General features: G+C 41.1%; 1 protein-coding gene across 1 annotated transcript; it reads left to right on the top strand.

Moving 5' to 3' along the window:
• The first annotated feature begins 1,289 nt into the window (after nt 1-1,289).
• On the top strand, nt 1,290-23,288 carry LOC108675909 (R3H domain-containing protein 1). The gene is made up of 24 exons (XM_047884739.1): nt 1,290-1,887; nt 2,971-3,068; nt 3,737-4,012; nt 4,999-5,251; nt 5,999-6,137; nt 7,050-7,187; nt 7,287-7,410; nt 7,676-7,774; nt 8,262-8,428; nt 8,504-8,530; nt 10,531-10,658; nt 11,320-11,468; nt 12,334-12,426; nt 14,276-14,417; nt 14,743-14,856; nt 15,871-16,163; nt 16,521-16,640; nt 16,963-17,043; nt 18,506-18,611; nt 19,295-19,437; nt 19,563-19,733; nt 19,889-20,032; nt 20,876-21,170; nt 22,307-23,288. The coding sequence occupies exons 1-24, from the start codon at nt 1,872-1,874 to the stop codon at nt 22,627-22,629; spliced, it is 3,639 nt and encodes a 1,212-aa protein (XP_047740695.1). The 5' UTR covers nt 1,290-1,871; the 3' UTR covers nt 22,630-23,288.
• The last annotated feature ends 1,816 nt before the right edge of the window (nt 23,289-25,104 follow it).

Here is a 25,104-nt window from a genome sequence, read left to right on the forward strand (position 1 = left end):
GCTGCTGCCGTTCACGCTGCTGCTGCTGTTCAGGCGGCCGCTGCCGTTCACGCTGCTGCTGCTGTTCAGGCGGCTGCTGCCGTTCACGCTGCTGCTGCTGTTCAGGCGGCTGCTGCCGTTCACGCTGCTGCTGCTGTTCACGCTGCTGCTGCTGTCGTTCACGCTGCTGCTGTTCACGCTGCTGCCGTCCACGCTGCTGCTGCCGTTCACGCTGCAGCTGCGGCAGCTACAGCGCTAGCGCAGATTTAAAGCTGCCACCGCAGCTGCCTGCAGCTCTGAGGTCGATATCAGAGCGGTTGAGTTTTGCGCGCGACTGTACGCCGACTACACGAGCCTCACCCGCCCCGGCAACCATTGTTTACTGCTTCTAATGCTATTCCTACCTGACGTAGGAGAATTTTGGGGCGCGGTCTGGCTATTATGATGTTATTCCTACGTGAAGTTAGACCGTATAGTGGCAATTATGATGTTATTCCTACGTGGAGTTTAGAAGGTATGGTGGTTATTATGATGTCATTCCTACGTGGAGTATGGCAAGTGTGGTAGGCAGAGTATTAAATGTTATGCAATTCCTACGTGCAGGGAGAGGAGTGTAGCAGGAGGCAGGTAATTATGATATTATTCCTACGTGAAGTTTTAGTTACTTAGACGGCAGCGTGTTTTTTACAACGCTGTTCTTACCAGAGTCATGGGAGTCATTCCCATGAGTCCCAGAGTCATTCAGAGTCATTCTTACCAGAGTCTTGCCGCTCAGTTCAGTTAATACATTAAGGTATCATGACGTTTGCTCGCCACAATGCTGGGGCATCATGACGTTAGCTGACGTTAGGGAAATAAGTTCCTTAATCGTATTAAAAAAAACAAATTTGATGCAGACACATTTGTAGGGAAATTATCGTTTAGAATGTATAGCATTGTAATTAGAGGAAATTGAATGCAAACGAAATGAAAAAACGCCGAAGGAATTTAATATGCTTTTTGGTAATAATAATATATTGTAATATGCTTTTTGAATGAAAACGTCACTCTGAAATCGATCGTTTCGCTTGGTTACAATGTAGTTAAAAAATTTGAAAAATGTAGATTTTCGACTTTATCGCGCACTTGAAACTCGTGTTCCAGGTCAGACAAAAGAAGAAAACAACAACATGAAATCTAACATTGGAAATCACAATTTTGTCGATAAATCGATTTGTAAAAATAATTCATGATTGTTTCAGTGTTAAAGGGCAAAATAAACATTTGTTTTTCCTTACAGAGACAGAGAAACGAAGGCATTAAGAAAGCGTGCCTGAAGCACTATGGTCTGGGTGTGAAACATCATGTGGAAGTTTGAATCTTAGAACAACTTTGTTTCACAACACACGAGACTCTCTTAGTTGTTCTAATTTGTTGCAACTTCAATGTTAATCAAGTAGTTTAAGTTTTTTTACGTTTAAAGTTGTTAGTTTTGTTAATATATTGCAATAATTTACTAATTACTCACTGTAATTGCAAGGCAAATTGTAAAGCACCACCAAAAGTGTCTTCTAGGCGAGAATTATATTACATTATAATTCATTATTATATTAATCTTGCCATTATATTACAAGCATTGCTTCTTTGACGGGAATCCCTGTCAAGTTTTGCCGTCCTGACGGAAAATATACTGTTATTGCCATCCCGAAGTAAAAACCACTAAGTAACAACAACCTGACGGGAATCTTGCAAACGTTGCCGTCCTGACTGAGAAGAATTTACATCCTGACGGATAAACCTTTAGACGACAAGAACTTTAGATGATGGGGAGCCTTCAGCTGGCAACACCGAGGGCCTCGAGGAGCAACCCGCTAGTACCAGTGTTGCTCAATTGCTGAGAATCCCTCCAGAACATGGCGCGACTTGAAAGTAAGTCTACCGCTCCACAGTTTCTTATTTTTCTTATGGGTCTCTTCAAGAAACGGCATGATTTTTTACCCATATTCTGCTTGCTGAACGTTTTTTATTGGTTAGTTAATTTGAGAAATTGGTTAGTTTATTTATGGTTTGAAATTCGTTTTTTCATCCAATTTTAAATTTGATATTTCATTCTCGTCACAGACATTTACTAGGCTTAGACTTGCACGGCATAAGTTGTGCTTCTATTGGGAAGAAAAACTTGCCGAGGCACAACTTTGATAATAACAATGTCCTCTTGATTCAGGGTTTATAATTAATGTAAATTATCATTAATAATATTATTACCATTGTTCAAAATATTGTTCATGCAATCTCTATTATGCGTTTACGAGGTGTAGTAAATAAACCTTAGGTTTCAAAGCCCGTAGAGTTTTAAACAAATGTCAGCCCTGTATCAGTTGTACTAAACTAAATAACTGATACCGCATCATGAATTCGCTGGTTAACTTCTAGATCAAATCTGCGATCGATATTTATATACAACTTACGATTTCCAAATTTTTAACGGTCGCTGTTGAACTACCAAGAAGTTCCGAATTCGTAAGGTTTCATAAACCTAATGAGTTTCCCGCTTGAGATATACATATATGGATATATCCCACGCGAAATGTATTGGCTAAAAATTAGAATGACTGCGCATCATTAACTTTAAATTCGCACATCCCAATGGCCGTGACTAGTTTAGATACGATGAAGAAGATCGTGTTGCTAGATACATTTTAGTTAGCTCATTAATTGGGTTTAATTACTAACGCATATTTAATCGATCAACCTAAATAACCGGAAAACCATAGTAATTGAAAGCTTTATTATGAGCACTTTTAAAGTGAAAGTTATCGTTGATTAAGCTCATTCACACTCAGCATTTTAATGGTGCCAGCACAAAAAAATTATTTCCTTTGCGATATTTTCTGTCCAGTTTATTCCAGTGCTAAGACACGCTGATGTAATGTTGATGACATACGAAATAAGTTAATTAATTAACATAAAGGTAATGAGGTAATTAATTTAATGATGATTGTTATGGTGCAGTCCCCTCCATTGTGGTGCACAATGGATCAGGGAGCCCCCCATCCAGCTCCCCCGCTCCACCCACCGCCTCCCACCGGGGCGACCAGCCCGGAAGCGAGGTGAGGCTAGCCCCACTCCCCCCAGCTAGCCCCACTCCCCAACTTGCCCCACTCCCCCAAACTGAGCACAATCCTTCAGCTGGCCCTACGCCCCCAGCTAGCTCCACTCCCAGCTAGCGCCACTCCAAGCTAGCCCCACTCCCCCAGCTAGCCCCACTCCCCCATCTAGCTTTCTCCGCTAACTGGTTCCACTCCACATGCATAATCTTTATCATTTTCCATAACAAAGATTTTCCTCACAATTATTAAAACGCTTTTGCCTAAAAAATTTAATGATATCTCTGAAACTTTGAATTTATTATCTAGCGACTTCCTGTCATTGTGAAGGTCATTCCCCCTTTTCAATAAAATCAAAATAATGAATTTAAATTTAACCGGCTGTATTGAAATAGTCACTCCATGTATTCTAAAAAACATCGAATTCTATTAATTGACTCCGAATTACATTAATAATTGAATAAATGAGTCTAAAATAAATCGTCTCCATAATTAAGCTATAGGAAACTCCACCAAAAATTCCTGACTCAAAACACGAAAATTTTGATAGGAAGTTATTAAACGTGATGAGATAGATGAGAACGTTGATAAAAAAATTATACTTAAAGTAAACATAAAATTCGCGAATTTACCCACATAATAAAAAATAAAATAAAAATTTTCCCCGACAGGGAGATAAGGCGGAGGCAGGACCGCCCAGTGGGAGTCACAGTCCAGTCCCTCCCCCAGCCGAGCCCCACGGGCAGGTGGTTGATGGGGCGTGCTGCTCCCCCAGTGCTGGGGACCATTCGTGTGGCCCCACGGGGCCAGGCCCTGGTGGTGGGGAGGCTGGTTACTCCCCCAGACCTTCCCCCGGTCCCTCCCCCTCCCGTAGCCGCTCCCTAGATCTCCCTTCGATGCACCTCGAGGGGGATTCTCCCTCCGCTCCCCCTGGGCTCAGGAACAGGGTAATTTTTGTCTTGAAATAAATTTTAGGGTCATTTCATGGAGTAATTCAGCTGAGAGTGATTTTATGAAGTAATTCAGTTGGGGTTATTTTATGGGGTAATTCAGTTTAGGGTAATTTTATGGGGTAGCTCATTTTAGGTTGATATAATGGCATGGAATTTTTATTACTAAAATTAGAAATGAAACATTTCAGGGAATAATTGGAACATGTTTCAAATGTATGCTGCAATCGAAGTTTTTAAAGTGTGTGATGATATGAAATTCGTAAATCATTTTCTCGTGCATAACATGAACCAATTAGAAAAAAATTATAATGATAAAAATAAATTATTTTTGCCTTTTGTCGTCAAAGTAAATTTTTTAATTATATTGATTTCGATTCTTAAAGGTTGAGCCCAAGGAGGAGTTTGAAAAAAATTTTCATTGCGTTGAGTATTTGGATGAACGAAATTAAAAATAGAAGCAACACACTTTTAAATGCGAGTTATTTCTTGGTGAGCACACAATTTAAATTTTGTAAAATTTCCTATTATTGCTTTTCGGTAGTTTAGTTTCTCAGGCTTTTAGTTGATTTCTAAGTTTTGATTAAAAACTGTGCAACAGGACAAATGTAACGTAGTTTTATAATTAACCAAAAACCGTATATAATCTTAAATGGAATTACATAATGTCAGATTAGTTATTAATTTAGATGTAGTTTAAGGCAGGAAGTTCGTGATAAATTCCCCTTTCTAAAGTATATTGGCAAAGACGACTTATTTTATGTCTGCTTTTTGATAAAAGTAACGTGATCAAGCGCGTTAATCAGATTGAGAAAATACTCACAATAATCGATATTTCGATGGCCATCATTTTATTTGGAAAAAAATTTTTAGCAAATTTGTTTAGCAAAATTTGCTGGATGTTCCTTTGTGTACTTTTTAATTTAATTTAAAAATTAGGTAAAAATTACCCGAAAAAATTCAGATATTATTTCGGCCTACAGTTGGGGAAACAGAAGCAGCTACAGCGAAGCCACGCTATGAGGGATGATGCCTCCCCACCCCCTCCAGACCTCCCCCTACCACCCGTCCCTCTCACCCACTGTGGGGGGAATAGTCTCACGGTGTCCCCCACGGTCCCCATCCAAGTAGGAATCCCGGGAGGGATGGCAAGTAGGAGGAGGTTGCGCCACCAGGGATCCTCCCAGGGATCTCTACAGGGTTCCTTCGACGGCTCGTCTCCGTGTCTCTCCAGAGGTGAGGGATCTGTGCATAATTACTATTATTATTATATATTATTGATTAATATATATTAATATTAGTATTAATATTAATATTAATATTAATATTATTAATTATTATATATTTTATATTATATATTATTAATTACTCTATATAATTACTGTACTCTTATTTGTAAAATACTATTTAATTCGTTTTATTCGTTTATTATCCATACACTGAAAGTACACGACATGTTCAACCGTTGAACACTGATAAAGTACAGCACTTCGGCCAAATTTCTGAACTCTGTTGAACTAATACTTAATTGTCTAATAGGTATACACTGTTAAAGTACAGAACGCATCGAAATTATTGTAAATTGTTCAGCTTTGTTGCACCGTTCAGCTATAGTACTAATCGAACATAATCATTGTTGAACTCCTTACTGAAATCCAACGCTTCCATCTCTTTCCTCACTTCGAATAATCGAATTTAACAGAAATGATATTTCATGATTTATTATTCTCTGAAAAATGGAAAAAATACTCATTTGTTATGAAAAATAATAATTTTTGCCGGTGTTCGAAATATTTCTGCGACGCACGCCACCATCATACCATGCCATAGTTAATCAATGGCATTGTTTTTGCTTCGCTTAATAAATAAAAGTCATCGGCAGTAGGATCGAGGTACAAAATTTTCATAATAATTTTATATATTTTGTGCATTAATTTCACATGTGGGAGAAAGTGTTATTAAGAACGTCATGTTTGTGTGCAGAATCATCAATGGAGTACACCGACAGCAGCGGCGTTGACTTGTTGCAATTCATCATCCAGACGCTGCACAAGCACCAGAAGGACAGAGCGGTGCTGCTTAAGATAGAGAGAGAGCTTATCAACCTGGTCAAAGATAACAAGTAAGACTTGCTGTTTAAGATAGAGAGAGAGCTTATCAACCTGGTCAAAGATAACAAGTAAGGCTTGCTGCTTAAAATAGAGAGATAGCTTATCAACCTGGTCAAAGATAACAAGTAAGCTTTGCTGCTTAAGATAGAGAGAGAGCTTATCAACCTGGTCAAAGATAACAAGTAAGCTTTGCTGCTTAAGATAGAGAGATAGCTTATCAACCTGGTCAAAGATAACAAGTAAGACTTGCTGCTTAAGATAGAGAGAGCTCATCAACACGGTCAAAGATAACAAGTAAGACTTGTTGCTTAAGATAGTGAGAGCTCTTCAACATGGTGAAAGATAATAAGTAAGACTTTCGGCTTTAGATAAAAGGAGCGCTCATGAACCTGATCAAAGATAACAAGTAAGACCTACTGCTTAAGATAGAGAAAGAGCTTATCAACCTGGTCAAAGATGGCTAGCAAGATCTGCTCCTTGATTAAGATAGAGAGAGAGAGAGGATCACAAGTAAGGCGAGTGACGGATCTTAAAATTTTAGTTCCATCTCATAGAGAGAATGATATCTATGGAAACGCCTTTATCATCACGGACAGAACCTGAAGAAAGCTTGTAGAATTGCAGGATGAACCATTGCATGGCTAAACCTGCGTTTTTTTATGGCGAGATGGTTGCCGCTACATGCGAAGCCTTCACACGTTCAAACAGATGTCCTCCTACCACCAAATGCCGAACTAACCCTAACCACTACCCCACCCATCCCTCAGGCGCAACCACCACAAGTTCCAGCAGATGTCCTCCTACCACCACATGCCGTACTAACCACTACCCCACCCATCCCTCAGGCGCAACCACCACAAGGTCCAGCAGATATCCTCCTACCACCACATGCCGTACTAACCCCTACCCTGCCCATCCTTCAGGCGCAGCCACCACAAGTTCCAGCAGATGTCCTCCTACCACCGGATGCTGGTGCATAGATGCGCTGCATACTTTGGCCTGGAGCACAACGTGGACCAGGCCGGTACCGCCGTCATCGTCAACAAGACCAAGAATACCAGGTGAATAACTCCCTTAATTTTTTGGCGCAATACTGCCGAGCTTGCCGATTACGAAGAACTGTTATTTCGCTGCCAGCCTCTAATGTTGTTCGTCCTCAGGCTTCCGGAGGTGCGCTTCAGAGAGCATTTCTGTGACGAGATGACTCCCTTGCCGGACGACCTCCCCCGCAGGTCCGTCTTGAGGCGGGAGTTCTCCTCCTTCGAAGACAGCCTCGGTTTCAAGGTAGGAGAAAGGGAAAAGCGACGAGGTGTGAAGACGTCGGTTTTGGGAAAAGTGTGGATGTGTGTAATATGCGCACCGATATAGAAACTGCATGATCGAATGCTATTACGCATGATATTTCAAAGTAAGACAATAATGTCGGATAAATTATACATTTCATAAATTTCAATCTAATATTCATAATTAAAATTACACTGTAGATTTTCGAAACACGAATGCTTTTGCTGTTTTGATTTATAAAGTCTGGCACTACTTGACCTCTCAGCAGCTGGCCGACCCTCTGAACGACCCTCGGCGCAGCAAGAGCTTCGAGGAGCGACAGGAGGAATACCATCGCGCCAGAAAAAGAATGTTTAGTCAAGAGGTGAGGTTTGATCACGAGGTGAGGCTTGGTCAAGAGGTGAGGCTTGGTCAAGAGGTTAGGCTTGGTCAAAAGGTGATGCTTGGTCAAGATGTGAAGCTTGGTCAAGAGATGAGGCTTGATCAAGATGCTTGGCATGATCAAGAGTTGAAATTTGGACAAGAGGTTACATAGGCTTGATCAAGAGGAGAAGCTCGGTCAAAAGGTATGACTTAGTCCCGTGGTGAGGCTTGGTCAAGAGATGCGGCTTGATTAAGAGGTGTAGCTTGGTCAAGAGGTGAGGTTTGGTCAAGAGGTTAGGCTTGGCCAAGAAGGGAGGGTCGTGTCTAGAGTGCAGTTAATTTACGCTGATAAGCGGTCTGACTTTTCTGCCATGTCCGTGTCACGTTGTTGGCGAAGTTTTTGGCAGTTCAACCTTGATACAAAACTTTTGACCCAAATTGATGAATTTATATATTACTGTAAATGATTACCTGTTGGTTGTCACCAGTCGTTCTCGTCACTGGAGGGAGGCGCTGGAGGCAGCGATCCTCGATTTGGCGAGCGCTGCCGCGGCTTCTGCCACGACGACCACCGCTGGCGGGACCGCCACTGCTGGCACTTCGCTGAGCCCGTCCCGCCCCGTCCCCGGCACCACTACGACCACCATCGTCTCAGGTGAGCAGTCCCGCTCCGTCCCCGGCACCACTACGACCACCACCGTCTCAGGTGAGCAGTTCTGCTCTGTTCTAGGCACCACTACGACCACCATCGTCTCAGGTGAGCAGTACTGCTCTGTTCCCCGCCACCACTACGACCACCATCGTCCCAGAAAAGCCATCCCGCCTAGTCCCTGGCATCACTAGGACTAACACCGTCTCAGGTGAGACGTCCCGCCCCGTCGCAGGCACCACTACGACCAATACAATCATAGATACTACGATAATGTCTAGTTTATATTTTGAATCCGTAGTTACCACAGCAGTACTGAATCGAAATATAGAACTCTGAATCTCCTCGACTCTTTCACAGGCCGGGCGGCAAAAATAACAGGTGACCTAAGAAAGATTTAGAATGCCGAAAGTGGTGTAACAGCAACAATAAAGCATGACCAGCAGATATTCTATTATACTAGCAGTAAGAACACCAGCACACAAAGGAGCATCAACCCAGCCTCAAAGTCACACAAAGCAACCCCACCATCATACCGCACACACATGAAACCAAACCAATTCTACATGTCACTTCAACCACTTCCATGTCATTTGGGCCACACATACAGAACATCAAAACGAAATGCAGACCTAGGTTAAAACCACTCTGAGCTCTCACAGGAACAACCTTCGGACAAAACAAAGAAACCCTCACATGAGTGTACATACAAGTTTACGTTCACTGCTGGACTATGCTAGTCTAGCCCATAATTACACCCACGCTTCGCAACCACCTTCAAATCATACAAAACACGGCACCCAGAATCGTATTTGGCAGCACCAGAACTACACGATCCGGCCTCGTCCACGCAGAAATCAAAGTCCTCTTTCTGAAAGAACATCTAGATATGAAAGACACCTAATACCTTTCATCAGCATTCTATAACCTCCTCAACCCCGGCCGTCACTTTCAGCCTCTACCCCCAACACTTAGATAAATAGTTTACACTCCATAAAACTACTATCTTACAACACCTAACTCCTTGCCGCCATCCACAGACCCAGCCAACTTCATCAAACCTATACACACACATTTAACCTGGAACGCGCTCTCGAATTTATCAATCAGCAACATCATAGATGACATACCGCCGGTCATCAGCCATACAGAACAGCAGTTAAACCGTGCAGACAGGGTGCACCTCAGCATACTCCGCTGTGGTCACCATCCCTCACTCTACTCCTACAAAAACCTCCTTGACAGCACTCACTCGGACTTCTGCCCCAATGTCATGCACTCCTCCTGTAATGATCTTTCGTGCCGAGGTTAAATAATGATCTCGATTTAACACAATTAATTTAATAGTAATGAAAAGTGAATACTTAAATTAGGAACATTGAACAAAGTTAACGTGAACATATGGGCATCGTTATAGGGTACAGAACTCTCTTCTTTCATATGCTAGGGCACAGCACAGTAGATGTTCCTCACAACACAGTAACAGATTATATAAGCACAATACTGAATCTTCCTGATAGCCTCTTGTGATCTTCTATCCGGGTTGACTTCTCCCTACATGAATAAAATCAAATTTACAATCAGTCCGTTAATTTCCCTACTAGATATATCGCTTATTATCAACAAACATATAATATTTACATATTGACAAATGTCGACAGTAGAATGTCTCCACAATTCTAGAATATCACACATACCTCTGCAGTTGTCTGACTTCACAAACTAGTTCTTGCTTTTCTCCCACAACAAGTCTACTCTGAAGTCGTATACGTTGCTACGGGATCGCCAACACCGTAACTTATTCAAAGTTCAACAAATCGGTTCGGTTACTTTTCTTCTTTTCTCCCTCTGTCTCCCGAAGTACTTCCGAATATTCAGCTAAGATCCCTGCACCTCCACACCGTCAAACATTAGCTGCTGGAGTGCCCGGAGCTGGCAGCACCTAGGCTCCGGGCAGGCATAACATCCGTCGCACAGCTTTGGTCCGAGCCGGCTCGGGTGGCGGCTTTCCTGTGCAGCGCAAGTTTCCTGGCGTGACCGGGACTCTGGAAAACTCAACAACAACACTATAACGTCAGCACTAACACCTCCTCTTTCTCCTCCTCCAGGCCTGGAAGACTTCCAAAGGTGGAGTCGTTGGAGTGCGCTCGGTCGCTGAGGCCGTCGGTGTTCAAGAGCCACAGCTTCGGTGGCTACGGGGGTGGCCTCGCAGTAACTGAGCGCCTCACCAAGCAGGGTAAGGCTAGTGAGGCTGGGTGAGGCTCTGTAACTGAAGTGAGGCTCATTAATCTGCAGATAAGATTTTCTTAACTTTTCCACAGTCTCCCTCGCTCTTTCTTTCTCTTCCTCCCAAATCCTTATTCCCTCGACCTCTTGACTTCTTTCACCTAATTCCCTTAACATTTTTCCTTATTTCTTTTGCTAAATATTCCTGACCAACCCGTACTTTCCTGTCACTCCTTCAATGCCCATCCAATTCACAGAACTTTGCCATCTACTCACATTCACTCATACCTCACATTACTTCTTCTATTTTCTCCCACATTCTCTCTATTCTCTCCCACAACGTCTAGCTCCCCCTTTCCTTCACCTACTGCCCCCATTCCAATATCTCCTCCACCTCTTCTCTTCACCCACTGCCCTCATTCAAACAACTCCCCCTCTCCTTCTCTTCACCCGCTGCCCCCATGCACACACCTCCCCCTTCACATCCTTCCACCACGGCTCCCGTTCACAAGCCCTTCTTTTCATACACGGCTACCTCTTACCTTCACCCTCTGCCACCGTTCACACTCCTCCCGCTTCTCCTTTCTTTCACCCACTGCCCTCATTCACGCATCTCCCACTCCCTCTTCCCTCCACCCACAGCCTCCTTTCATATTCCCCCGCTCCCCCAGACTCTACCAGCAGTCGTGTGAGCGAGCAGAGTGGCAGTTCGGGCTACAAGACACAGCGCCAAGACACCTCCTCTACCAACGTTTCCAACACCCTCTCCACGACCCCGTCACCCGTCACCACCCACCACCATCACTCCAATCTCCCCCCGGTACGTCTAAAGCATTTCTGGTCCGGGGTTTGCGCTCTGGAATGTGCCCAGGTTTAAAATCAGCTGCATTGATTTTAATTCCGCGATCAAATCAACTTAGGTTTATTTTAAACCTGCGATGAAATGATCTCAGGATTTAAAATCAACACCAACTGCGTGTCGTCATTAGTTTAAATTAACAACTACAAATTATGACAAAATTTAGCGGTGCACTGCCATTTTATTGTATTAATTCTGAATGTAGGCTTTTTCACATTTCGAGTTTCTTTGATAGGCTTAAATTGCGATTAAATGCATTGGTATTGCGATTGTGGTCGTTAACGAGTCGTTACTTGATAATATCAATGTATAATACAATAGCCTTAATTATTTTAGTGCTCACATTATATTCTAGAATGATGGAAGCCGCGTAACAATGTAAATACGCCACCATTTCTTTGTTCTCAGGCTTGCTAACTGTTCGATTGTTATTTGTAGCTCGGGATCGAAATTAAATAACAAATGATATTTGGACCGAATCTTTAATTACGTCATGATGACATCATTTATATGAGTGTGGTGGTGTGAACGAGGGCAGAGAATGTCGTGCACATGAGTAGATAGGATAAAATTTGGTATTTTATTCGAAAATGCTCTTCTCAGGCGGGTAATCTTTACTAAGTCGAGATAATCAGTACCAGCCTCCCGTACGTTGCAATAAAAAGCGAGCTTTTCAGTAACTGTATTATTACAAACGGCAACGCGGAAGAAATTAAAATTGACAACAATAATAATGTTAGAAATAACAATAGGAATAAAATTAGAAATGACAATGGAGTATGTTACTGTTACCTTTAATTATAAAAGTTTATGCCTATTTTTGCAGGGCGGGGGTTGGGGGGAGGGAGCGGAGCACGTAATGTGGGCGGTGACGGACATGGACGTTGTCCCCGCAGGGGCCCTGCTCATCAACCCCCAGGTGAGGAGGCGTGAGAAAAATTATTTTTTATATAAATTTATTTTGCTCTTCGATTTTTCTTCAGTTTGCGCAAATTTATCACAGCTCACGCAAGACTACCCCTAAAAAAAATTGGGAGTACCGCCTCTCGACTTCGGTCGAAAAGTCGCTATAATCAGCCCAAAGTTTCCCTAGCAAAATTTGGGGACCGCCTAGGGTTCGGCCGTAGAGTCGTTACGCTTGGCGAAGAGTCATTCAGGGTCTGCGAGCTTCCCGAGTCCTAGTTAGCTTTTATTTCAAAGTCGGGCCAGCATCAAAATTTTATTATGTTATCCGCTTTTTCATGGAGAACTAATAACTTCATCAGATAATTTTCAATTCAACCGAGATCAACCCAGATTCGTTGCACTATACAGACAATTATTCATTTTACAAAGTGTAAGCCCATTTGAAATCCAACTTGTTTTAGTTCGGCCAAGAATCATAGGGTAACATGGGGCAGCGAGCCCACTGCGCGTCACGGGCCCATAGCGGGTTTCTCGCTAAGTATGGCAGATATATTGGTCCGTGTTCTCTACCGCCGGTCGACAGTTTCACTGGGATGAAGTTACAGATTTACGTTTTGCCAAGTGTTTGCGTTATTAAGTTCTTTGCGAATAACTGTTTTAGTCCAGATAAAAATTTTTTTGCCGCTAAATAAAGTTTTTTTTCATTACTATAGATGAAGATTTTGAAATTACTTTGAATTATTTTTTCAAAGTAATATTTATAGGGATAATTTTGAGACCAAGTTTAGACTATTAGCTTTTAAAATAAAATGTTGACACGATATAAATTGAAATGATACCTAATGGGGCAACGGGCCCACGCGTGTCACGGGGCAAAGCGCCCATGGTAAAGTCGCGTGTTATACATCATTAGATTTGTCTCAATGACCGTTTCAAACTATGACTAGCTTTTTGAATTACAAATTACACTTCATATTGCATGATTTTTTATTTGCCGCCTCAAGGCAGCAGGTTTAGTTTCTAGTTGTGCGTATTTATGACCACTTTTCGAGTTATTGACTCTTGACTTGCCAAAAGTTGATTTCAGTCAACACCAATTTGAGCCAAAAGTTGATGAGAGTTTTTATGGCGTTGGCTGAAGTCACGATTAGGTACGATTTCTCTGCACATAATATCTGGATTATGGACGAAACTGGAACGAAGTTTTTTTCTGATCAACTAAATATATTTTTTCTAGTCAAGGATAAATTTTTTCATGTCAAGGACGAATTTTTTATCGCAAGGATATATTTTCAAGTCAAGGATATATATTTTTATGTCAATGAAATATTTTTCTTCACGTCAGTATTTTTTTTAAGCCAAGAGTATATTTTTTTCAAGTTAAGTATATGATTTTTTGAGTTGTTAATGAATGAGTGAATGTCATATTTTTTATTGCATTTTCTTATTTTTAACTGTAAAGTGTTGTTTTATCATTTTTAAACGTAAAATATGCATTTGTGGTAAAGGGACCATGGGTGGGCGCCTTGCCCCAAGCCCATGGGCCCATTGCCCCAGGGGTGGGGCAATAAGCCCATTTTGACACTTTTTACAAAACAGTGTTTCATTAAAAATTGAATGAACATATAGGCGTCTAATTCACATCATACATTCCTCATTAGTTGTACCTTTAAACAAAACAAAGAACCACCTCGTATCAATTGAAACTTCATAAAAAATTTAGTTTAAAAAAAGGGGGGGCGCGCTGCCCCATGTTGCCCTATTACTTTAGCCCGGGATAACCCATAGTTGATCCCAGTTTTACCAAATATACCTTATTTCACTCCAGTTTACCCGAATTGACTCACTTTTCTGCCCCACAGACGGGTCAGCCGTACGTCAACCAGGACGGTTCGGTGTACCGTTACGACCCCAGCAACCCCCCACATCTGCTGCCTCCCCCCTGCCCCCCACCCTCTGCATCACAGCACCACTCACCCCTACACCACCCCTGTCAGCATGACGGTCAGTACCAGCCTCCCCTGCCAGCATGATGGTCAGTACCAGCCTCCCCTGCCAGCATGACGGTCAGTACCAGCCTCCCCTGCCAGCATGACGGTCAGTACCGGCCTCCCATTTTCTCTATTCAAAAACCCCGTAATCGTTTTACTTAAAAAAAATTTTAAGTTAAAAGTTTTCTACCACAAAATTGTGAACTAACTTTAGTGACTTCATGTTACGAAATAATGAACTTGTTACTGTAGAATCAGTAAGTGTGTAGTAGATATTCCTTAATTATTATCCTTAATTATTGAAGATAACCTTCAATTAATTGTACTAATCATCCCAGGGCTGGTGGAGTGCGAGGTGGCACCCCAACATTCTCCCTACTATCCCCTCACTCCCTCACCCCCTAGGGATGGGGGGATCACGTCTCCCCCTACCCACATACCCGACCCCGATGGTGAGGCTTGCGTACATAGACTTACAATGCATTTTTAAGATAAATAAATTGACTAAAATAAAACTAAAAAATATAAACGATGTAAATAAAAATTTAGAAACTGTGTGGTATTTTGCGTGTGATGCTTTCTAGACTCATCTAGCTGAAATGGGTTCTCGTTGCAATATAATTTTTGTTGCATTAAAATCTGCTGTAAAGTACTGCATCCCTGTTACCTCCAACTCTTGCTACATGTTTGTACTTTAATAGTACTCAGTTACATTGCAGTATTGCAATCTAAACTGGTGCTACAATTTTTGTGTCCTTTGAGCCAGCAATTATAAGTCCATGATTACAAGCTCAATAAAGACAGGTAATTAAATGCTGGCATTGAAACCCATGCAGTTTCATGAAAGAAGGTCGTGCAAATAAGTAATTAAATTCTGGTAATAAAACCCGTAGAATTTCATGGAAGGAGGCCACATGAATAAGTAATTAAATGCTGGTAGTGAAACCCGTGAAGTTATGAGCGTCAATGCCTCCCATATGAGTAGTTGAATACTGGTAGTAAAATCCGTAAAGTTTTTCGTGAGAAGATGATGTATATAGGTAATTGAATACTGGAAGTGAAATCCGTAGAGTTTTATATGAGAAGGTCACGAATATAGGTCATTAAATGCTGGTACTAAAATCCGCGGAGTTTTGTATGAAGAAGCATTCATCATAGATAATTAAATACTCGCAGTGCAAGCCGTGTAGTTTTGTCCACTGTCTGAAATTAAATTTTTTAATATTGAAAAGTCATCTTATAATTCATGATCATATTTTTGTACATATTCTCAGCTCCTTTAAGAGGTGGACACGTTTATAAACAATGATAACTTTTCATATATTGAATCACATTTATTTCATACGGAACATTGAAAAGTTTTTTTTGTACAAATTTACAGAGAAAATTACTTACATCACAATGATACCAGTGATACAGTTGTTACGTCATGAAACATAGATATATTTTAAATATATTTCAAACAGGATCTTGCGATGGTAGCAAGAAGGATGCGAAGGATGCCGACGCTACGACGTCTCCAGCGACTCTGGTATCCTCAGGCCGCGTGTCCCGCGGTGGCGATTTGCCTGAAGGAACTATCGCCTCCTGCAGCCCTCCTGCTCCTTCTGCTGCAGGAGCTGCCAGTACCTGCAGTAGTCCTCCTCCTGCACCACCATCTGCACGAAGTGTTGCCACTCTACCTAGAGCAGGAGGCCACTCCTGCAATCCTTCCTCCCCCTACTACTCCATGCAGGAGGCTGGCCGTACCTGCTCCGTGGTGAGAATATTTTCACCTGAAACTTCTTCAATCCGCGTGAATAATCAATTAATTAATTGAACCCTTTGTTATTTGAAAGTCCATCGCCACCCACTGTCATATCCTGATTTCGTTAGTTACATCGAGGGTTCCTTTCATTTTTGGTCCTTTTAATGTATCATTATAGAAGCTCCGAATTTTTTAGGCTTTGTCTTAACTGGTAAAAAGCATATTATTTTTTTCATTTTTTTGCGTGTTCTCAAGTGTTGGGATAAGAGAAATTCAATTCAATATATTAGTGTTCCTTATTCCTATATCCTCTTTAACTCAAAGTAACTGACAAATGAAGAAAACTGAATTACTTTCTTTCTGTGCCAGGACTCCGGCCTGAATGAGGCCACGTCTCAGATGCGGGGAATGAGCCTCAGCTCTGGGGATTTGCAGGCCGAGGCCCCACCACATCCCCAGACTTACCTGCTGCCCCGACATTACCCGCAGGTGAGGCTACATCCACACTCCCCACACAATCCCTATTTATTCTGGAATTTTTGTAGCTTCATTGCAAATTAACATCTGTTTAACATCTGTACAGTGTATACCAATAAGTTATGCATTATTATAAATTACCATTCCTGCCATTATGACGAATACTCAATTATAAGTTATTAGATTTATAGTAATACACCTAATTATGTTACCACTTAATTATTTGTAAATGTTCTACCCTGCTACTAATAAAGCCTTATGACTCACTTTAACATGAATACATTTTGCATAACTTTTGTAAACATTTTGTTACTAAATCACTTCCTCTTCACAGACACTGTACTACATGTCTGGTACCACAGCTCCCTGCGGAGGTACCATCAAATACGTCTACCCTCCTCCTTCTGCTGTACAGGTAAGTCCCCCTTGTCTAATATTTTTTACATGCAATCCATTTTTCTTAGCTTACTGGAATACCAGCTCTTTCTTTCCTGGCGCTACTTTCGGCGCTCCTCAACTTATTACTGGTAATTTCTTCTCCTCACTTACCGATAACTCTTCTAACTTATATTATTAGTGTAAGGTTCAAGTAAAGGACGACTCCAAGTAGATTCGACAATTAACCCTATACTGCCACCGATCTTAACAAAGGAGAAATGAAAGCATACTAAATAATTATTTATTGAACAAAGCACGTAAATTGAACACTGATATATAAGGTTGAAAAGATCCTAGTAATTATCGCACAGTGATAGTACATAGCAAAGGTAGTTAACGGCAAAGGTAGTTAACGGCAAAGGTAGTTAACGGAGCCACGTCATCAGATAGCACGGTTGCCAACCCTACAAACAGCCGTAAAACTTACGACACAAAAATAAATTTAAGTAACCGAAATCAAAACTGGTGAATTTCCCTTACAATTAGTTTGCTTATATCGCAAGTTCACAAGAAATTTAAAAGCAAAGAAAACGCCAAGAAAATTCACCATATCGATATTGAAAACGTTTCGGAGTCCAGCTCCATCGTCAGTTCGAATAAACTAAAAATGAATAAAATCACTTTAAAAGTCAAAATTCAATAGGCAGACATAAAACCTAAACAATACCTAACATTATAGCGAAATGATTTATGTCTGTCTATTGAATTTTGACTTTTAAAGTGATTTTATTCATTTTTAGTTTAGTCGAACTGATGATGGAGCTGGATTCCGAAACGTTTTCAATATCGATATGGTGAATTTTCTTGGCATTTTCTTTGCTTTTTAATCTCATCTAACTTGCATTGCTACTAACTTCTCCTCGCTTCATTAACTAAAATTTATAACTTCCAACTTCTCCTCACTTTCCTCTCCAGGGGCTGGCTAGGTAGATATTTATTCTTTTATTTCTATCATACCGAAAAGTGCATTACGCTTCTCAGTTCATCGTACTTCTTAGTTAATAAACTCTATTACTTCATTATGCTTTTACTAAGTCATACCTCCTTCTTTATGATGCCCTTACTTCATTTTAATTTCGCCTTAATCATGTCTTTAGTTGATCACACCATCGATCTCATCTCACCAAACTAAATGCCTCATCATATCGTTCCTATAACATAACTCCTTCCTTGTTAAGTCTTTACCCTATCTCATAAATACCTTATCATGACTTTACTAAATCATATTTCCTACATTATCACGTGTTTACTTTAACATACTTCATACTTCAAAACGCTTTTGCGTTATCATTCCTTCAAATTCAGCCCGATTCCTATTCCATCCTTGTGTTTTCTTCATTATCCCCGCGTCCATCATACTTCCTTGCTCAACAAGCTGTCATTGGGAACATGAATTCGCGTTGTAATTCCTCACTTTAATTCAATGTATCCTCACTCAGGGTACGACAGGGTCCATGGGACTCATGAGTGGGGCATCCTCAGGAGGCATGGGTCTTCCCCCCTCAGCCGCAGCGGTGGACCCTGCCATCCCCAGTATGGCGTCAGGTGAATTGTTGTCTCATATTCATTAAAATAAGTGTGCAGGTATTATTTATAGGTGTGAGCCTATCGTTAGTGCTTGACGTCACAACAGCGCCGCGGCACAGTTTTAAAGACCACATTTCCTCACAAAATTTAGAGTTGCCCCAGCTTCTGGTAATCTAATTCAGAAGCTGCCGCGTCGGTAAATTTTCACCGGGTTGGAGCAGGAGTTAGGGCCGCTCGTTGGCGCTGGAGCAGAGCCGCATCCAGGCCGTGATGGCAAAGTGAGCGGCACTGGTGTTGTGGCTATGCGGTGCTTAGTCCCGGCTAATGGCATTGATGGCATGTGGGCCGAATATATTACTGATTTTAAAACCTGCCATGCCTGGCAGTGATGCATGAGTGTTATAAGAAAATAAACGTGAATATAATTTTGCAAATCAATTTGTTCACGCCCAACATTTGCTAACACAAACTATCACTGTCACCTTAAAAGAACTATAAGCTGCTGATCCAGCAGTCAACGCAATGTTTAAATATTCTGAAAAGTTTGTGTGTGTTTTGATGGTAATAACGGCTTTCTTAGTATCATACTATCATACAGATTTATTTCACATTTTATAGTTTATCCATCAGCTGTCAATAAAAATTTATTGCGGCTCAATATTATGCGCGCATAATTTTCTAACCCCGCAACCCCATATCAGGGTCAGGAGGGTCATACCTCCCCGGAGGCTTCTCCATGATGGGGTACCATGGAGCAGGGGTCCGTCCTACAGCCCCACCGTCCGCACAGGAGTCCGGGGGCACTACGTACTACTGCCCCGCCCCCAACCCCCGCCACACTCCAGCCAGGTAGACCTCACTCCTCTTAACCCCCGCCACACTCCAGCCAGGTAGACCTCGCTCCTCTCTACCCCCCGCCACACTCCAGCCAGGTAGACCTCGCTCCTCTCTACCCCTGCCACACTCCAGCCAGGTAGACCTCGCTCCTCTCTACCCCCCGCCACACTCCAGCCAGGTAGACCTCGCTCCTCTCTACCCCCCGCCACACTCCAGCCAGGTAGACCTCGCTCCTCTCTACCCCCCGACACACTCCAGCCAGGTAGACCTCGCTCCTCTAGACCCCCGCCACACTCCAGCCAGGTAGACCTCGCTCCTCTCAACCCCGTCACACTCCAGCCAGATAGATCTCGCTACGTTGTGTAACGGGTGATTGGTTTCCCGATGGGCTCAGTAGAGTTTTTGTGTAGTGGGTGAATAATCTGCCGCTGGGTTCTGTGAGGGCTTATTTTGTGCAGGCAGTTGGTCTACCGCTGGGCTTTTTAAACGCCGCTAACGGTCTCCCCAACGCTGGCCAGTACTTCACCATGATGCCACAACAACCTTCAACGCAATCATCTCACCCTCACATCATCACGACTTTCTTCAGACCAAACTTACAGGTGAAATATCTTGAACATTTAAAATAAAAAACTTTCATTTTTCATTTCATTTAAAATGAAAGAAATTTTCATTTTTTTCTTTTATTTCATTTTTAAATGAAATAAAAGTTTTGGTTAAAATGTAACCACAAGATAACCTATTGTAATTTTTACTCATAGTCCTGATTTTTCCGAGACAGAATTTGCCATAACTTATGCAAAAAGCCAGCTGATTAACCTAAGAGCGGTGTTGATCAAGTAGTGTACAAGATTTGATTTAAAATATTTGAAAGCTACGCAGGAGTATAGTTCATGTTTAGCAGACAATTTCATATTCCAATCTTTCGAAATTGCATCTTACATGGAACTACTTTGAAAGTTTTACATGTAAATGATGGATCGAAAGTCTGAATTGATGTCCCTCAGTCGCCAGATTTGGTTTGCCTGCCCTTATATGCGGCGATTCTTTATGAACAAATTTTCCAAGGTTCATAGATTTTTGAAATGTCTTTTTGGGAGTAGTTTAAAAGGATAATTTAATAATTAGCCGCCTCTCGTTCCGTCTCTCAGTGTTATCAATGAACTTCTTGATGAAATGACGCACAGAAAAATTATCCTGTTCTTAAAAATAACCTAGAAATGTTTATATTATGTACCTGGATTGGTCTTTATAATTATTAGCTAGGAAGATCGAATGAAAAAAATATATACAAGTTCAGGTATATCGAATTTACCCTTAGACTGCCCACAGTTGAACTCGTATCTTGTTACATGCAGCAATATTTTGAACAATCATCAGGAAAAGAAATTAATTGATAAATTTACAGTCTTCGTCGAATATGTACCATGTTTACTGCTCCTCAGGTTGTCGGGAGTGGTGATGGGGACACAACTCCTCCTCCTCCCCCAGTTGTCCAATATGCATCTTCCCCAATGACTCCCCATCCCCCCGTGTTCGGGAAGCCTTACCTGGGAGCTATCATGTCCCAGATGATAACTCCCCAGAGGGATTCTTCCACTCCTTCTACTTCCCTAAGCAGCAGAGAGTTCCCCAAGCGACACATGGGGAATAACATCAGCTTCCCCACGCGTTTGCCTGCCGCTAAGATCCCACCTACGACACCCACCTTAGTGGGACATCCGTACACCTTCTTGCAAAGTGAGATTTGTACAAGAACTGAATTTTTAACAGGAATGCACTGTCTTATTCCCAAATTATATGTGAAATTTAGGAATTTTTATTGATTAATTCAAAAATTTATTTAGTTGATGCGAGTTACACTTTAAATATTTCATTCAGTTACACGCTAAATATTTCATACTTTACAACTTATCCCAGTGTGAATGAAATGTTCTAGTACAATAATATCGAATGTTTACGAGTGGTATATGATCATTTATTAAAAGCTCAACTTCATATGCTAATTAATTAGTTAATTAATTAATTCGTGGACAAACGTGAATATTCGTCTGTAATTTGCTCATAGTTCACCTAAATTCAATAATTGATCGTAGTAGTATAGATAATAGGTGTACCGTCACACTTTGCATAAACAGCTTAAATCATAGGCCACCACAACCATTTACCCGAATCTTGTCTAACAAAATTAACCAATTACCCCTGAATAAAACCTATTCATTTACTCACAATCTTATTTCGAATATTACCCATCGTAACACTTTGCATAAACAGCTTAAATCATAGGTTTCCGATAATATCATTTACCCACAATCATTTACCCCGAATCTTGCCCAACAAAATTAACCAATTACCTTCAATATTAATACGAACAATTACCCCCGAATCTGCATAAACAGCTTAACAGGATACCGATCATTTACCCAACAAAATTAACCAATTACCTCCGAAATCATGGGTTAACGATCATTTACCCCGATTTTACTACACTCTTTAACCGAAAAACCTGTTAAGCTGTTTATGCAGATTCGGGGGTAATTGTTCGTATTAATATTGAAGGTAATTGGTTAATTTTGTTGGGCAAGATTCGGGGTAAATGATTGTGGGTAAATGATATTATCGGAAACCTATGATTTAAGCTGTTTATGCAAAGTGTTACGATGGGTAATATTCGAAATAAGATTGTGAGTAAATGAATAGGTTTTATTCAGGGGTAATTGGTTAATTTTGTTAGACAAGATTCGGGTAAATGGTTGTGGTGGCCTATGATTTAAGCTGTTTATGCAAAGTGTGACGGTACACCTATTATCTATACTACTGATCGTAGTCTAAAAAAACGTTGGAAAACAGCTTCAATAATAACGCATTTTATTCAGACGAGACGCAGTCAGCAAGAGGTGTGGCCACCCCAAACTACACCCCCGGCAACCGACCCATCCCCCACACCCCTCAGTACACCCAGCACCATCAACAGCACCTGCATCAACACCATCAACAACAACAGTATCATCAGAATAATCAACAGCAGCCTCAGTATCATCATTATCACCAGCCAATTCGTCCCAATTATATGGTGAACTCGGGGGACCTTTCTTCGCCGTCCCCGCCGAGTTCCTTCACTGCCTTCACTCTGCCTCGGCCTCCGAGGCCAAGGAGGCATCGTGGGCCTTACGCCTCTCCTGACCCGCCTCTTTACTGACACTCGCTGTCTTCATTTCTTGCCTCTGCATCGTATTTTAATCTAGTTTAATTTTCCTATGTCCTAACATTAATCAGTCCGATCGGTCTTCGCCATGATGCTTTTGCTGTCTTCCTTTTTGAATATCTTCGTAAGTGTTGCTTCTTCAGTGCAGCAATTTCTTTATTTTTGATAGATTTTCTGTTCCGCCTTCCCTATCTATCTTATAAACTCTCAATTCATCCTTTCCTTTCAGTCTCATCGATGCTTTAAACTAATTTATTTTCATCACCCATACATAATATTCCTTCACCTTAGTCTTCCAGATTTGTCCATTTTCTCACTCTGTTTCGCTTTAATTTTTTCGGCGAATTTTTTGTCCATATCCCTTGTGTTCCTTCACTTTTCCCCTCCCACTTCCTTCCCTCATATTTTCTTCCATTTTCACCCAGTTCCATGTCCTCTCTGATCTCACTACGTCTCTGCTATACTTCCTTCTTGATTTACTCTTACTCCTCTGCTTTATTTGCAGAGTTACATTTCTTTTTCTTGCGAATTCTCATTTATTATTCATTATACACTTCTTCTGTCTCTTTATCGCGTATTTTCCTCCATTATTATTCGCACACTTCCTTTTTTATCACCAATTATTCTTCTCTATTTTTAACAAATTTTTTCTTGCGACTTGCCATCACTATCCTTTGCATACTTCCTTCTTTTTTTTCTCGCACATTTTCTCTTCACTCTTTTTAGCACACTTCCTCTTCCCCGCACATTTCCCCTCTCCCCTCTTGGATTGGCAACTCATGACGAAACCTATCACGTTACTCATGATTCAACAACCTTGTCGAAGAAGAGGCAGTGACTAAACAGACCTTCTCTTGTCCATGTCACCCACAACCACCCTCGTCGCGGGTGTAGCTCTACACGTCACTGTTCGCGTCGGGCTACCATCACTTGGCCAATCCTGGATTTAAATCTTCACATGCATTGGGGAGCACATTTTCAAGGACTCCACCGGATGCACAATTTCTCCACAACTGCTCACGAAAACGCATGGCAACTGTGCCGTATTCTGTAAAATATTTGTCATATGCCATCAGTTCATCTTATATACGTCAGCCATCCTGGCAGTTATCTACTGTATGAGTTTCACAGACGTCTTAGAGCTTATGATCTGCTTTGAACTTACGCTTGCTTCGCTGATTAACTTTAATTTTGATCCTTTTTTGTCTCATTATGGTATTGATAAATCAAGCAGATTAGTGTAATTTTTTAAAATAATATGACCCTAACTCACAGAAGAAAATATTTGCTGTGCCAGGATACAAATTTTTCTCGCCAATCATGTGATTTCTACAACTGATAACAAAAAAGATTGATATAATGAAGAAACTATGAATAATAAATGGTTTAGTAAAAAAACTAAATTGAAAGTGGAATATCAGTGCAGATATATTCCAAGCTATTCTTCAAGAACAATCGTGCGACGTTTGAAGGAATTAAGTTCTCATAGAAACGAGTTCCTAACTAAATCGTTTGGAAAATGTTCATGCAAAGAATTAATGGAAAAAATGTAGACACATTTAACGTGATGCAAACTTTAAAATATATCACGATGAAAATGATTCCATACGGCATGGTGCGGTCGGATTTCAAATGGAATGGTGATAGTTTGTAAACAACATAGAGAATTTTTGCGTGGAATAATATTTGAAGGAAGTTTGGTGCAGTTCGGGGAAAACCTGGAGGGGAAAAAGACCTTGCAGATAAGATAAGAACCGACCATTGAAAGTTGTTATTCTGGAAACAATCATCAATAGAAGAAGCAAGGCGCGTGGAGGATGACGAGCGTTTGCAAACCAAAATAAAAGTTTTGGCCTTTCAATGGACGTAAACTACATTGTGTGTGTGTGCGCGAGCGATTATTAATCTCAAGGTGTGCACAAGAATGTTTTATATTCAATTAAGTTATTCAAGTTTTAAGGACCGAATCTCGGAGCGGGGTCAAATTAGAGAGTTATTAAGATGACGTTTATTCAGCAGCAGTCAATCACAAATCCGTTCTTGAAATCATTCACGATGCATTCCTTCCCCTGAATTGGTATAATTGTACCCATTGTAAGATATGTCCCGTCAAGCTCAGTGAACAAATAACTGAAAAAATTTAATGGTTTCACAATACTAAATGTTGGTAAACTGGAATTATTTTTCTTGTGTATTGTGCAGCTCAGTTTCAAACCTGTAGACTGATTGGCTAATGAATTAACGATCATCGATAATATGATTTAGAATTTGATCACCCCTTCGATGAATCGCGGTATGCGGTGAAGGAGTTAGAGTAGTTCACAAATGCACAAGCTATGCTTTACTCTAGTAGGTAATGAGACCAATAGACTAGAGACACCTATAGAATGTCTCTATCTTTGGATGTCCCGTGACTACCCGAATAAAATTTAGAGGCGTGTCAGCTTCTGATTCGAGTAATCAGATGCT

The sequence above is a fragment of the Hyalella azteca genome, unplaced genomic scaffold, assembly GCF_000764305.2.
Source record: "Hyalella azteca isolate HAZT.00-mixed unplaced genomic scaffold, Hazt_2.0.2 contig16069, whole genome shotgun sequence".
Lineage (NCBI taxonomy): Eukaryota > Metazoa > Arthropoda > Malacostraca > Amphipoda > Hyalellidae > Hyalella > Hyalella azteca.

Excerpts from the sequence above, each read along its gene's own strand:
- LOC108675909 (XM_047884739.1), top strand. Across the intron at positions 14,857-15,870 it reads CCACATACCCGACCCCGATG|GATCTTGCGATGGTAGCAAG; the intron begins GTGAGGCTTGCG and ends TATTTCAAACAG. Across the intron at positions 16,164-16,520 it reads CTGGCCGTACCTGCTCCGTG|GACTCCGGCCTGAATGAGGC; the intron begins GTGAGAATATTT and ends TTTCTGTGCCAG.